The 12456-nt window shown below is 35.6% G+C and overlaps 1 protein-coding gene across 1 annotated transcript; it reads left to right on the top strand.

Moving 5' to 3' along the window:
- Positions 1 to 3534: 3534 nt before the first annotated feature.
- LOC138339413 (uncharacterized) lies at positions 3535 to 12133 on the top strand. The gene is made up of 9 exons (XM_069291009.1): positions 3535 to 3614; positions 6211 to 6881; positions 7026 to 7891; positions 8339 to 8491; positions 9107 to 9321; positions 9942 to 10156; positions 10683 to 10806; positions 10891 to 11311; positions 11720 to 12133. The coding sequence occupies exons 1-9, from the start codon at positions 3535 to 3537 to the stop codon at positions 12131 to 12133; spliced, it is 3159 nt and encodes a 1052-aa protein (XP_069147110.1).
- Positions 12134 to 12456: the final 323 nt, after the last annotated feature.

Raw genomic sequence — 12456 nt, 5'->3', positions numbered from 1 at the left:
GTTCCTCCGGGCCTCTGGTGTTCATACTTTACTTGCTGGCAATTTGGACATTTGACAATAAAATTAACAATATCACGCTTCATCCTACTCCACCAAAAGTGTTGCTTTAGGTCACGATACATCTTGGTTGCACCAAGATGTATAGAATACCTTGAACTATGAGCCTCTGTCAGAATAGTGTTGATCAAATCATCGACGCGGGGTACACATACCCTTCCCTTGATTCTCAAAACACCTTTCTCATCGATTTGTGCTTCCTTAGCCTCTCCTCGCAATACTTTATCCCGAATTCGGCTTAGCTTCTCATCATCAAACTGTTTCCCCTTGATCTTGTCAAGAAAAGAAGATCTCGCCTCCACACTGGCCAACAATCCTCCCTTCTCATTTACTTCTAACCTCATCAAGTCGTTAGCCAGAGTCTGAACCTCTCTAGCCAATGGACGTCTAGAAACTTGCAAGTGAGCTAGACTTCCCATGCTCCCTGCCTTTCTACTTAGGGCGTCTGCCACAATATTAGCCTTTCCCGGATGATACAAGATAGTGGTATCGTAGTCCTTCAGTAGTTCCATCCATCTCCTCTGTCTCAAATTCAAATCTTTTTGAGTAAAAACATACTGTAGGCTACGATAATCCGTGTATACTTCACACTTAACCCCATATAGATAGTGTCTCCATTGCTTTAATGCGAATACTACCGCAGCCAACTCCAAATCATGGGTCAGATAGTTACGTTCATGCACCTTTAATTGCCTCGAAGCATAAGCAATTACATTCTTCTCTTGCATTAGCACGACACCCAAGCCCGAATAGGATGCATCACAATAGACAATGAAATTCTTACCTTCCACTGGCAGGGTAAGGATTGGTGCCGTAGTCAACAAGGTCTTGAGTTTCTAAAAGCTTTCCTCACATTCGTCCGACCATACAAATGGAACATTCTGTTTAGTCAAGTTCGTCAATTGGGAAGCAATGGAAGAGAATCCCTTGACAAATCGGTGGTAATAGCTAGCTAAACCAACAAAGCTTCTTATTTCTGACACATTAGTAGGTCTTACCCAATTCTTCACTGTCTCAATCTTAGAAGGATCTACCATCACTCCATCCTTCGAAACCACATGCCCCAAGAAACACTGCATCTAGCCAAAACTCACACTTGGAGAATTTGACATAAAGCTTTTTCTCCCTCAACATTTCCAATACCATTCTAACCATTTTCTTAGCACGAAGAAAGGAGATGATACGAACCGGATTGGAAGTGTAGTCGCCCTCCCACACTAACGGATCCGTCCCAGGCTTGGCTAACGTCACTGTTTTAGCATTACAATCCAAGATCGCAAAATTCGGAGAAAGCCAAGTCATACCCAGAATTACATCAAAATCAACCATGTCTAAGATAACCAAGTCTACATAAGTATTATTCCCCCCAAAATTCACCAAACAAGACCTATATATCCTTTCAACTATTACAGACTCACCCACCGGAGTAGACACACGAATAGGTATGTCAAGCAATTCACAATGTAAATTAAGACCATTAGCAAATGAGGAAGATACATATGAAAATGTGGAGCCAGGATCAAATAATATAGAAGCCATGCAATCACAAACCAAAAGATTACCTGTGATGACAGCATCTGATGTCTCCGCTTCTGACCGCCCAGGGAAAGCATAACAATGGGCCCTCTCACCTGTCTGTCCGTTGCCCCTACCATGTTGTGATATAGTGGCTCCAGTTTGCCCATCACCCCGGCCGTTTTGATGACCACCATTACCTCGGCCACCACGTCCTCCAGAATAACGGCCTCTACCATGACCACCTTTATCTCTAGCTATTGGGGGTCTATAACTCTATTTTGGACAATTCCTCCTAATATGTCCAGTCTCCCCACATCCATAACACTCTCTGGAGTCAAGCATAGGTCTCTCAGAGAAGTGTTGACCGGTCTGAGGCGGACCCCCAACTACAGTTTGTAGTGAAGACTGAATTGGTCGAACTGAGTAACCTCCTGAACCCTGTCCTCTAGAGTAAGAACCATTAAACTCACCTCCCTTTCGAAACCTTTTTGATGTTGATGCCATGGTGAAGTCATCTGGCTTCACTCCCTCTACCTCTATCACGAAGTCTACCACTTCTTGAAAAGATTTTGCTGTAGCCGCTACCTGTAAGGCTGAAATCCGCAATTCTGACCTCAACCCCTTCACAAAACGGCGAATCCGCTCTTGTGGACTGAAACAAAGCTGAGTGGCATATCTGGAAAGTGCACGAAACTTAGCCTCATATGCAGTAATTGACATCCTACCTTGCTCTAGACTCAAGAATTCATCTCTTTTCCTATCCCTCAAAGTCCGGGGAATATACTTCTCCATAAACAAGCTAGAGAATGATGCCCAAGTCATAGGTGGTGCCTCTGTTGGTTGACACTCAACATGTGACCGCCACCACATTTTGACGTTCCCTTGAAACTGATAAGTCACAAACTCAACACCAAACCGTTCTACTATACCCATTTTGTGTAGTAGCTCATGACAGTCAACCAGAAAATCATAGGCATCCTCAGATTCAGCACCCTTGAAGACTGGAGGTTTCAATTTCAAGAACTTACTGAAAAGTTCATGTTGATCATTTGTCATTATAGGCCCTGTAGTCAGACGAGGAAACATGCCTATTTCCAATGGAACATACATGCGGGGAGCCGCAGTAGCTGCATGCTGTACCTCCGGACCCTGAGGTGCTGGTGCAAAAAACACTGGAGGTGTTTGACCTTGATCAGATAACCCACTAAGATAAGCAAGAACCTGATTGATCATCTCTGGGGTAGGTTGGGGAGGCAATCCCTCATTCTGTACTTGTTCAGTTTCCCCTTCCTCACCCCTCTTACTACTTCTTCAGTCGGTGGAGGAGTCACTGCCCTAGTATCAGATGGGCTAGGTGCTCGTCCTCTTCCTCTAGAGGACGTCCTCCCACGACCTCTACCACTAGCTCAGACGCTTCTTGTCTTGCCGATGTTGATGTTGGCGCAGTCGTTGCTCTAGTTCTAACCATCTGCGAAATAGAGTGAAGATGGTCAGATACCAATTTGTATCACCTAGATACCAATTGGACCCAAGTAATAGCACGAAAGAAAGAAAGAATGGAATTTTCCTAAAGTCTTATAGCCTCTCAAAGAAAAGTAAAGGCGTCCCCCTACCGTTTCTTAAGACTCTACTAGACTCGTTCTTGGGTGATGAGACCAACGAACCTAATGCTCTGATACCAAGTTTGTCACGACCCAAATCTGGTCGCGACTGGGACCCACACTTACCCTCCTATGTGAGCGAACCAACCAATCTAAACCTTAACATTTCAATATAATATCAACAGAAAGTAATGCGGAAGACTTAAACTCATTAATAAAATCAATAACTATTTTAATCCCCAAAATCTGAAAGTCATCACCACAAGAACATCTATGATCAAATTACTAAACTAAGAGTATTCTAAAAAGCTAAAACAAGTAAAAGCTAGTCCATGCCGGAACTTCAAGGCATCAAGACATGAAGAGGAAGACCCAGTCCAAGCTAGAAGCATTAGCTCACCCTGAATCCGGTGTAATTGAAGACTGGCTAGAATTACGGTTGAGTTGAAGACGACGGCACGTTTGCTGCACTCCACAATTAACAAAGAAGAAAACATAAAAGTAGGGGGTCAGTACAAACACAAGTACTGAGTAGGTATCATCGGCAAACTCCAAATAGAAAACAATATATATCAAGTAATATCATAAATCAACTACAATTCTCAACATGTAGCAACAACAAGCACTATAATCATTACCAAGTACCGCCAAGTTCACACATGAGGACTCAAGCCTCAATACCATACTCATTTGGGAATTAGGTTCATTAGATTGAGTATATTAACATCTTTCAAGATTCATTATCTTTATTCCTCTTGTGTCGGTACGTGACACTCCGATCCCCTACTACTATATGTCGGAACGTGACACTCCGATCCCCTAAATTCTACGTGTCGGTTCATGACACCCGATCCCCTAATTCTATGTGTCAGTTCGTGACACCCGATTTCCTAATTCTACGTGTCGGTTCGTGACACCCGATCCCCTAATTCTACGTGTTGATTCGTGACACCCGATCCCCTAATTCTACGTGTCGGTTCGTGACACTAGATCCCCTAAATTCTACGTGTCGGTTCGTGACACCCGCTCCACTAATCTCATTCTATTAATTCATCAAGCCTTCTTTTATACCAAGGCATCATCAATCTCATTACTTCAGTTCATCAAGCCTTCTTTCATACTAAGGCATCATCAATCACAAGAGATTTTCAAGATTTGGGATTCCATAGCTTCATCATGCTTATTTTATCACAGTTATATAAACACATCATACAAGCACACAATTAAGCATATAGAGGACTTACAATACAACCCAACACATATCATTCGCTATCAAGAGTTTACTACGAATACCATAAAAACCATAACCTACCTCCACCGAAGATTAGAAATCAAGCAAGCAAGTTCCCAAAGCTTTGTTCTTCTTCTCGTTTCTCCTCTTTCTCGTTCGATCCACTCTCTCTCTCTCTTTCTGTTCTTTTCTTTTTCTTATTCAAACCCTCTTTCTTTTACCCTAATTAGCATATAATTAAGAATAAAAGATGGCAATAATAACCCACTAATTTACTCAAGGTTACCTCTTTTAGCCCCCAAGTAATTGAGTTATTAATATTAAACCACTAACTTTATAATTATAAGCCGGAATAGTCAAAAACGTCCCTTAAAACATTAAAGAAATCCGACTCTGCCTGGGATTACGCAGCCTGTGACGGGCCGTCGTGCCTGCGACGGTCCATCCTGCTGCTCTGTCACAGAGTTCAGAGACTCAATTCTCTGAAGAGTCTGTGACGGTCTGTCACGCTTGTGACGGTCCATCCTGTCATTCCGTTACGAAGTTCAGAGAGTCGATTTCAGTACCCATTTTTCAGAATTTCTAAGTGTTTTGAAACGAGGCCCCCTCGACGGTCCGTCGTGCCCATGACGGTCCGTTGTGGGTTCCGTCATTTCAGCCTGTTTTTCCAGAAATAAAATTTGCTGCTCAAAATGACTAAACAGGTCGTTACATAAAAAAATTAATAATAAATTGAAACAGAAAAAATACTAAATAAAAATAAAAAAAGGAAAAAGGAGAAATCAGCCCGACTGACCCTAACCTGCTCGATTCCCTCTTCTTCTTTTTTTAAGTATGATAATTAATAGAAATTAAATTTCTTCTTTACTGATTTGAGGGCATTCCCCACCTGAATAGCCGTTGGTCATGACGTGCCTTAGGATTGTCCCCGTCTCCCTTATCATGTACTTCCTTCTTCTAATATAAAGTAATATTTTAGTCTCCATCTCCTTGTATTTTTTCATTGTCCCAATTATTAAAGATAATCTTTTCTTCTTTTTATTCATTTAATTAATTAGATGTGTATAAGATTTATCCTTATTATTAAATAGCTATATAAAGTATTAGTAGTAAAATTAATCGAATTTTCAAAAAATGATTGTTAAAATAATATTATAAAATAAAATCCTAATATATAAATATTGCCTCCATTCTAATATAAGTGTCACTATCAATTTTTTTATCCTAAAATAATGGTCACCTTAGAAATGAAGACAAAACTAATATAATTTTCCAAATATATCTTTATATTTATATTCTTAAAAATATCCAATTTTGAAAAGGGATTTACCAAATAGGGGTAATTTATTAAACTACGTATTATAGTTATAATTTTTGACGTAAACCTCTATCTCTCCACACTTTGAGTGATACTGCAAGTCAAGGGTTGGTTGAAAGGGTAAGGATAGACCCTAGAACAAATATTGTTCAAGCAACTGATAAGTTGTTTGATATAGACCCAACTCAGTCAGAAATGGACTTCAGTGTTGATAAATCAACTGACCTTAATTATATTTGATTATGTCTAAACAACTTATTGATTTTAGTCCAGGATCCCTGGCAAGAAAACATATTCAAAAAGAATTTTATAATAAAAAATGGAACCAATTTAGAATTTTGGTTTTTTGAAACTTATAGTGAAAATGATTTAAAAAATATTTCTGAAGATTTTTATGATATGTGTAGATTGCATAACAAAATTATTTATTTTATTCCATGGTTTATAACTACTTATTTACCTTTATATATAAATGTTATTGAAAGGACTTATAAAGAGAGTGGTGGTGCTATTACTAAAGCTATTTACCCTCCTCAAGCTCCTTTCATTTTACCAAATAATATTGGGATAACTTTTTCAGCTTTTCAAAAATTTATTGATACTGATGTTGCCCAGATTACAGTTCAAGAGGTTAATAACCTTATTTCTCAAAATAATTATTTGAGTCTTTATGTTAAAGTTCTTGGTGAGCATATCAGCTCTTTAGACAAAAAATTAGATGATTTGATTAAATTGGTCAAAGATTTACAGAAAACCCCTAAAGAAGATATAGCTTCTACTTCAAAAACTGTTTTAAATGTACCTACTCATCTCCAAAGACCTGTTGATACAACTGGTTTTAAAGTTAAATCCTTTTATAAAGAAATTGAAGATCTTCTTGACAAAAAATTGTCTGGTTTAGGTTCAAAACCTATTTCTAATGATTTTTCTAAAAAAGATTATTTTGATCAACTCTCTGCTATCCAGTATCCGGATCAAGAAGTTTCGGAAATTCATTCCAGAAGATTTAAGTCTGGTGATAACCAAAAACAAAAGGTTATAGGAAAAGGAGGTTATGCAACTCTCCCGTCAATGATGACTTATTATTATCCTCGACCTACTCCTCAAGATGTGCTAGTTGAAGAAAGGGATTGGAACCAAACTAACACATCATACAGTGGAAATGAGGTTTATGAATGGAATATTGATGCCCTAACTGAAAGACAGGTATCTATTGTAGTACATCGTATGTTGATGTACTCATCAATTTGTCGTCATACGAATAACAATAATGATCATGCTATCTGTAAAATGATTATAGCGGGTTTTACAGGTCAGTTAAGAGGATGGTGGGATAATTTCCTAACACCCGAAGAAAGGTATGCAATTATGAATGCATACAAGGAAGAAATTATAAGAGAATCCGGTACTGATGAGAAGGGTCAACCAGCGGAAAGGACTTCAATTAAAAAAGTTGAAGATGCTGTTTATACACTGGTTCTAACTATTTTGGAACATTTTAATGGAAGATTTTCCAACCAGAATGAAACTATTAGAACTCTTCTAAATGGACTTAAGTGTAAACATTTGGGTCATTTTCGATGGTATAAAGATACTTTCATGAGTAGAGTAATGGAACTACCTGAAAGTAAATATGAATATTGGAAGAATAAATTCATTGATGGCCTTCCCCCTTTATTTGCCGAAAGGGTAAAAAAGGTCTTAAGAGGGGATAATTTAGAAATCCCTTATGATACATTAACTTATGGAAAGTTAATAGGGACTTGTACCCAAGAAGGATTAAATCTTTGCAATAAGCTTAAACTTGCTCAACAGATAAAAAATACCCAAAAGTCTGAGAGATCTCAATTAGGAGATTTCTGTACTCAGTTTGGTATTGAAGGACCATCCAGTTCAAAACAAAGAATAAACAGACCTGAAGAAAGACCTCATAAAGGGCGTCATCGTTCAAAACGATATAAAGAGAAAAAAGAAGAAAAGAAATCTCATAGAAAAGCAACAAGGTTTGCTAAAAACTTTTCTACAAGGGATTTAAAAAACATTAAATGTTACAAATGTGGACGATTTGGTCATCTTGCAAATAATTGCAAAGCTAAGAAGTTTAAAGCTTTGGAGTTGGATGAATCAACTCAGGACAAACTCTATGAGTTACTTTATGAATCAGATTCAGATTCTAGTTCTTCTGATAAATCAGAAAATTCTTCAGGTTATATCTCAGATAACAATATTGAGATTACTAACAATTGTGCCAATTGTCCAGATGGTAATTGCACTTGTGGTCATGATGAATTTTATAGATTACAGTCTCAGATAGGAGATTCTTATATTGATAAATTACATCAAAGTTTTGAAGATTTACATTTTAAAATGATTTCTTTAGAGAATTTTATTGAGCTTTTAAAAGATGTTTCAGATGAAAATCTTCGAAACAAAATTTTAAATATGGCTTTTTCAAAACCATCTTCTTTTTCGAATTTAGATAAACCAAAGAAGGAGGAAAAATCTTTTGAAAACTTTAATACTAGTCCTTATTCTATTCAAGAAGTTTTTACTAGACTTGAAAAGAAAAGACCAAGTATTATAAGAGATACTTCTTTGGATGATTTAAAATAGGAGGTTGAAAACCTTAAAAGGGAGATTAAATCTTTAAAACAAAATCAATTGATTACTGATCATCGTATTTCTCAATTAGAAAATAATATTTCTGATAAAAATAAAAATGATACTACTTCTGAAAAAGAGGAAGATGATATTTCTGAGCCAAGTGTTAAATTTCTTGGAATGCTTCAAATTGTTACTGCTCATCGTTGGTATATAAATTGTACCATTCTTATTGATAATGATTTTAAAATTTCCAGTATTGCTATGATTGATAGTGGTGCTGATGTTAGTTGCATTCAAGAAGGATTAATTCCTTCAAGATATTTTGAAAAAACTACGCATATTGTTAAATCTGCATCTAATCATGCTTTAGATATCAAGTATAAATTATCTAATACTTGTATTTGTCAAAGTAAAGTTTGTATTCCTCACTTCTTCTTTTTGGTTAAAAATCAGTTAAATCCGCCAATTATACTTGGCACTCCTTTTATAAATGCCATTTATCCCTTTTCAAAATTAAATGCAAAAGGTTTTACAGCAAACTATAATGGTAATACCATTAATTTTGATTTCATAACTGAACCAGTTACTAGAGATATTAACTCTCTGATTCATTTAAAGCAAAAACATATTGAATCTTTACAAATGGAGATTTACAGTTTGAATATTTCAGAGTCTTTACAATCTCCTAAAGTCTAGGAAAAAATTAAATTAATTTCTGGCAAAATGGCTTCTAATATTTGTGCAGAACATCCAAATGCTTTTTGGGACAGGAAAAAGCATATTGTAACTCTGCCTTATGAAGATTCTTTCAATGAAGCAGATATTCCTACAAAATCTCGTCCCTGTCAAATGAATTCTGAACTTGTCGATTTCTACAAAAAAGAAATTGATAATTTATTATCAAAGGGACTTATAAAACCCTCCAAATCACCATGGTCTTGTACTGCATTTTATGTTAATAAAGCTGCAGAACAAGAAAGAGGTGTTCCCAGGTTGGTAATAAATTACAAACCTTTAAACAAAGTCCTAAAATGGATTAGGTATCCTATTCCCAATAAAAAGGATCTTCTTTCTAGATTATATGATGCCAATATATTTTCAAAATTTGATTTAAAATTAGGGTATTGGTAGATACAAATTTTTAAAGAACATACTTATAAAACTGCATTTAATGTTCCTTTTGGTCAATACGAATGGAATGCTATGCCTTTTGGACTAAAAAATGCACCATCTGAATTTCAAAAAATTATGAACGATATTTTTAATCCTTATATGGATTTTATTATTGTTTATATTGATGATATTCTTGTTTATTCTAAAACATTAGATCTCATATAAAGCATCTTGATATTTTTAAAAATATTGTTATACAAAATGATTTGGTTATATCCAAGACCAAGATGAGTCTTTTTCCAAACAGATGTAAGGTTTTTGGGTCATCAGATTTGCCAAGGGAGAATTACTCCAATTCAAAGATCCATAGATTTTGCATCAAAATTCCCGGATGAAATTACTGATAAAACAATGCTTCAAAGATTTTTGGGCAGTCTAAATTATATTTCTCCTTTTTATAAAAAAATCTTTCTAAAGATCTTGCTCCTTTAACTGACAGGTTAAAGAAAGGAAAGATGTCTCCTTGGAATGATAATCTGACTAATCTAGTTAAATCTATTAAAAAGAGAGTTCAATATTTGCCTTGCCTTTCTCTTGCTAATCCAAATTGGATTAAAATTATTGAAACTGATGCCTCAAATATTGGTTATGGAGGAATACTTAAACAAGTAAATCCCCATGATAAAATTGAGTATCTTATTAGATTTCATTCAGGCAAATGGACTGAATCTCAGCGCAAATATGCGACTGTTGCACATGAAATGCTTTGTATTGTTAAATGTGTTTTAAAATTTCAAGATGACTTATATAACCAAAAATTTATTATAAGAACTGATGCTCAATCAGTCAAATATATGTTTGATAAAGATTTCAAACATGATATTTCAAAATTAATGTTTGCTAGGTGGCAAGCCCAACTAGCTCCTTTTGACTTTGAAATCCATTATAAAAAGGGAAGTGATAACTCTCTTCCTGATTTCTTATCAAGAGAATTTCTTAATTCTTAAAAATGTCTCCTTATTGTTATGAGTTGGGAACTAAGGCTCTCATTACTATTTTCAAAATATTGGAACCTTTAAACTCCGATTTAAAGGAAATTATTATTGATAAAATCTTTTATAGTCTTATTATGGAAGACTTAATTCATGATTATGAAATTATTTCTCTAAATGATGATAATTGGGAATATGACATAGAAGGACATTTTGACAATCACTAACTAAGTTGTTCAACTTTGCAGAATGGCAGGAGGAGATGAGCCTCCATGGTCACATATTCGCGGCCGAGGAGGAAAAAACAACCGAGGTAGAGGAAGATCATCCTCTTCACAGTCCAAAAGATCATCATATGATTCTTCCTTCCCTGTAATACATTTAGGAGGAAGAACTTTAATCAACTCAAAGATAGGAGAAGCTTCTTCATCAGCTTCATCCTCTGTCAATTTAAAGGATATTCCCAAAGATAGTTCATTATATGAACAAATACAAGCATATTTGCAAAAAAAGAGAGCAAAGTAATACATATGCCTCTTTAGCCAAAGAGCCTGATACGGAAAAGGTTTCAGATGAAGCACCCAAAAAAGAAATTATATTTTTTATAGAAAATCCAGATATCCAAAGGAGTAATGAACCTTGGAAAATACTCCAGAGGTATTTGACAAAGGGATTATATTTCCCTGGAGAATCATACAAGACTCGATCATACTATGAGTCCATTTTAAGTAATACAGGAAGTGCAGAATTCCAGCACTTTACTTCAGATTATAATGAGAATGTTTATAACTTCTCAAAAATGACTATTAAACAGATTATATCTATGGAAGATTGGGGAATATCCACAATGCAGGAAAAGATTGTTTCCGTCAATAAAGTAAACATGAATTATACTTATTGGGATTATATCCAAGCATTTCATAAGGTTTTTCATTATAACAATGAAAAACTCAAGCACACATGGTTTTTAAAAATATGTGCAAAAGTTTTCTCCCAGAACCTGCCAAATTGGTTTATAAACTAGTGGGCTCTTCATGGTCCTACCAAGAAGATTTTACCTAACAATTTTCTAAGTTTATATAAACAATGGGTGAAGATTTCCCCTTTCTTGATGAACTTATATGTACAAGATCATGTTCCAAATATAGAACATATAGATCAAATGTACTTCTTTATTGAATTCTCTGTACCTTGGATCCATAAATGGGTTCCGGAAGTGGGATATATCCCGGAAGAAAATATCCCTTGTCTATATCGTAAATATTTTCATAATTTTTGGGATAAGCTAAACAGGACTGATCCTTCAACTGGTCAGTTATACGGCCAAGAACTGATAGATCAAATCAAAAATACTATTCAAGCATATGAGGATGCTCCAAAGAAAGGATTAAATGCGGGAAGCTCCATCAAGCATATTGCAAGAAGGATTTCCATCCAAGATGGAAATAAACAAGAGATGATTTATGAATATCTAGAAGACGTTAAACGAAACTTAATGGAAAGCATTTCAGACTTTGAAAAATCTGATACATCAATGAAGAGTGGACATAGTAATAATACCACGGATGCGCAATCAATAAACCAAGATGATGCTGAATTGACTGAAAGCCAATTAAACAAAATGGAAGATTTCCTAGCCTCCATCAAAGACCAGGAGAAGACAATAGTAAAAAAGTTAAAAGGAAAAGATAAGATCTGATAAGATTTAAAATCTGATTTGATCTTATCAAAAATAGTTTAAAGCTCTGTAGGACCCACTTGGTCCATTATTAATGTAGGACCCACTTTTGGGGTCCATTTTCCTTCCCTTTTGCCTATATAAGAAAGACTAACTCTTAGGTGAGGGACAAGTCTTTCCAAGTTTAGTTTTAAGTTTTCATCTTTCACTCCCTATTGTAAAAATATTCTAGTATGATATAATAAAAGCTTTGGTTTAAAGATCTCTGTTCAAGGTATTATTTTATTTCTTATTATTATCTTTCCTTGTTTGCCGCCTCCATGGCCGGCTAAAGTTATTTTCAT

Source organism: Solanum lycopersicum, chromosome 11 (assembly GCF_036512215.1).
Source record: "Solanum lycopersicum chromosome 11, SLM_r2.1".
In the NCBI taxonomy this organism is placed as follows: Eukaryota; Viridiplantae; Streptophyta; class Magnoliopsida; order Solanales; family Solanaceae; genus Solanum; species Solanum lycopersicum.
This window is presented reverse-complemented; position numbering and strand designations above follow the sequence as displayed.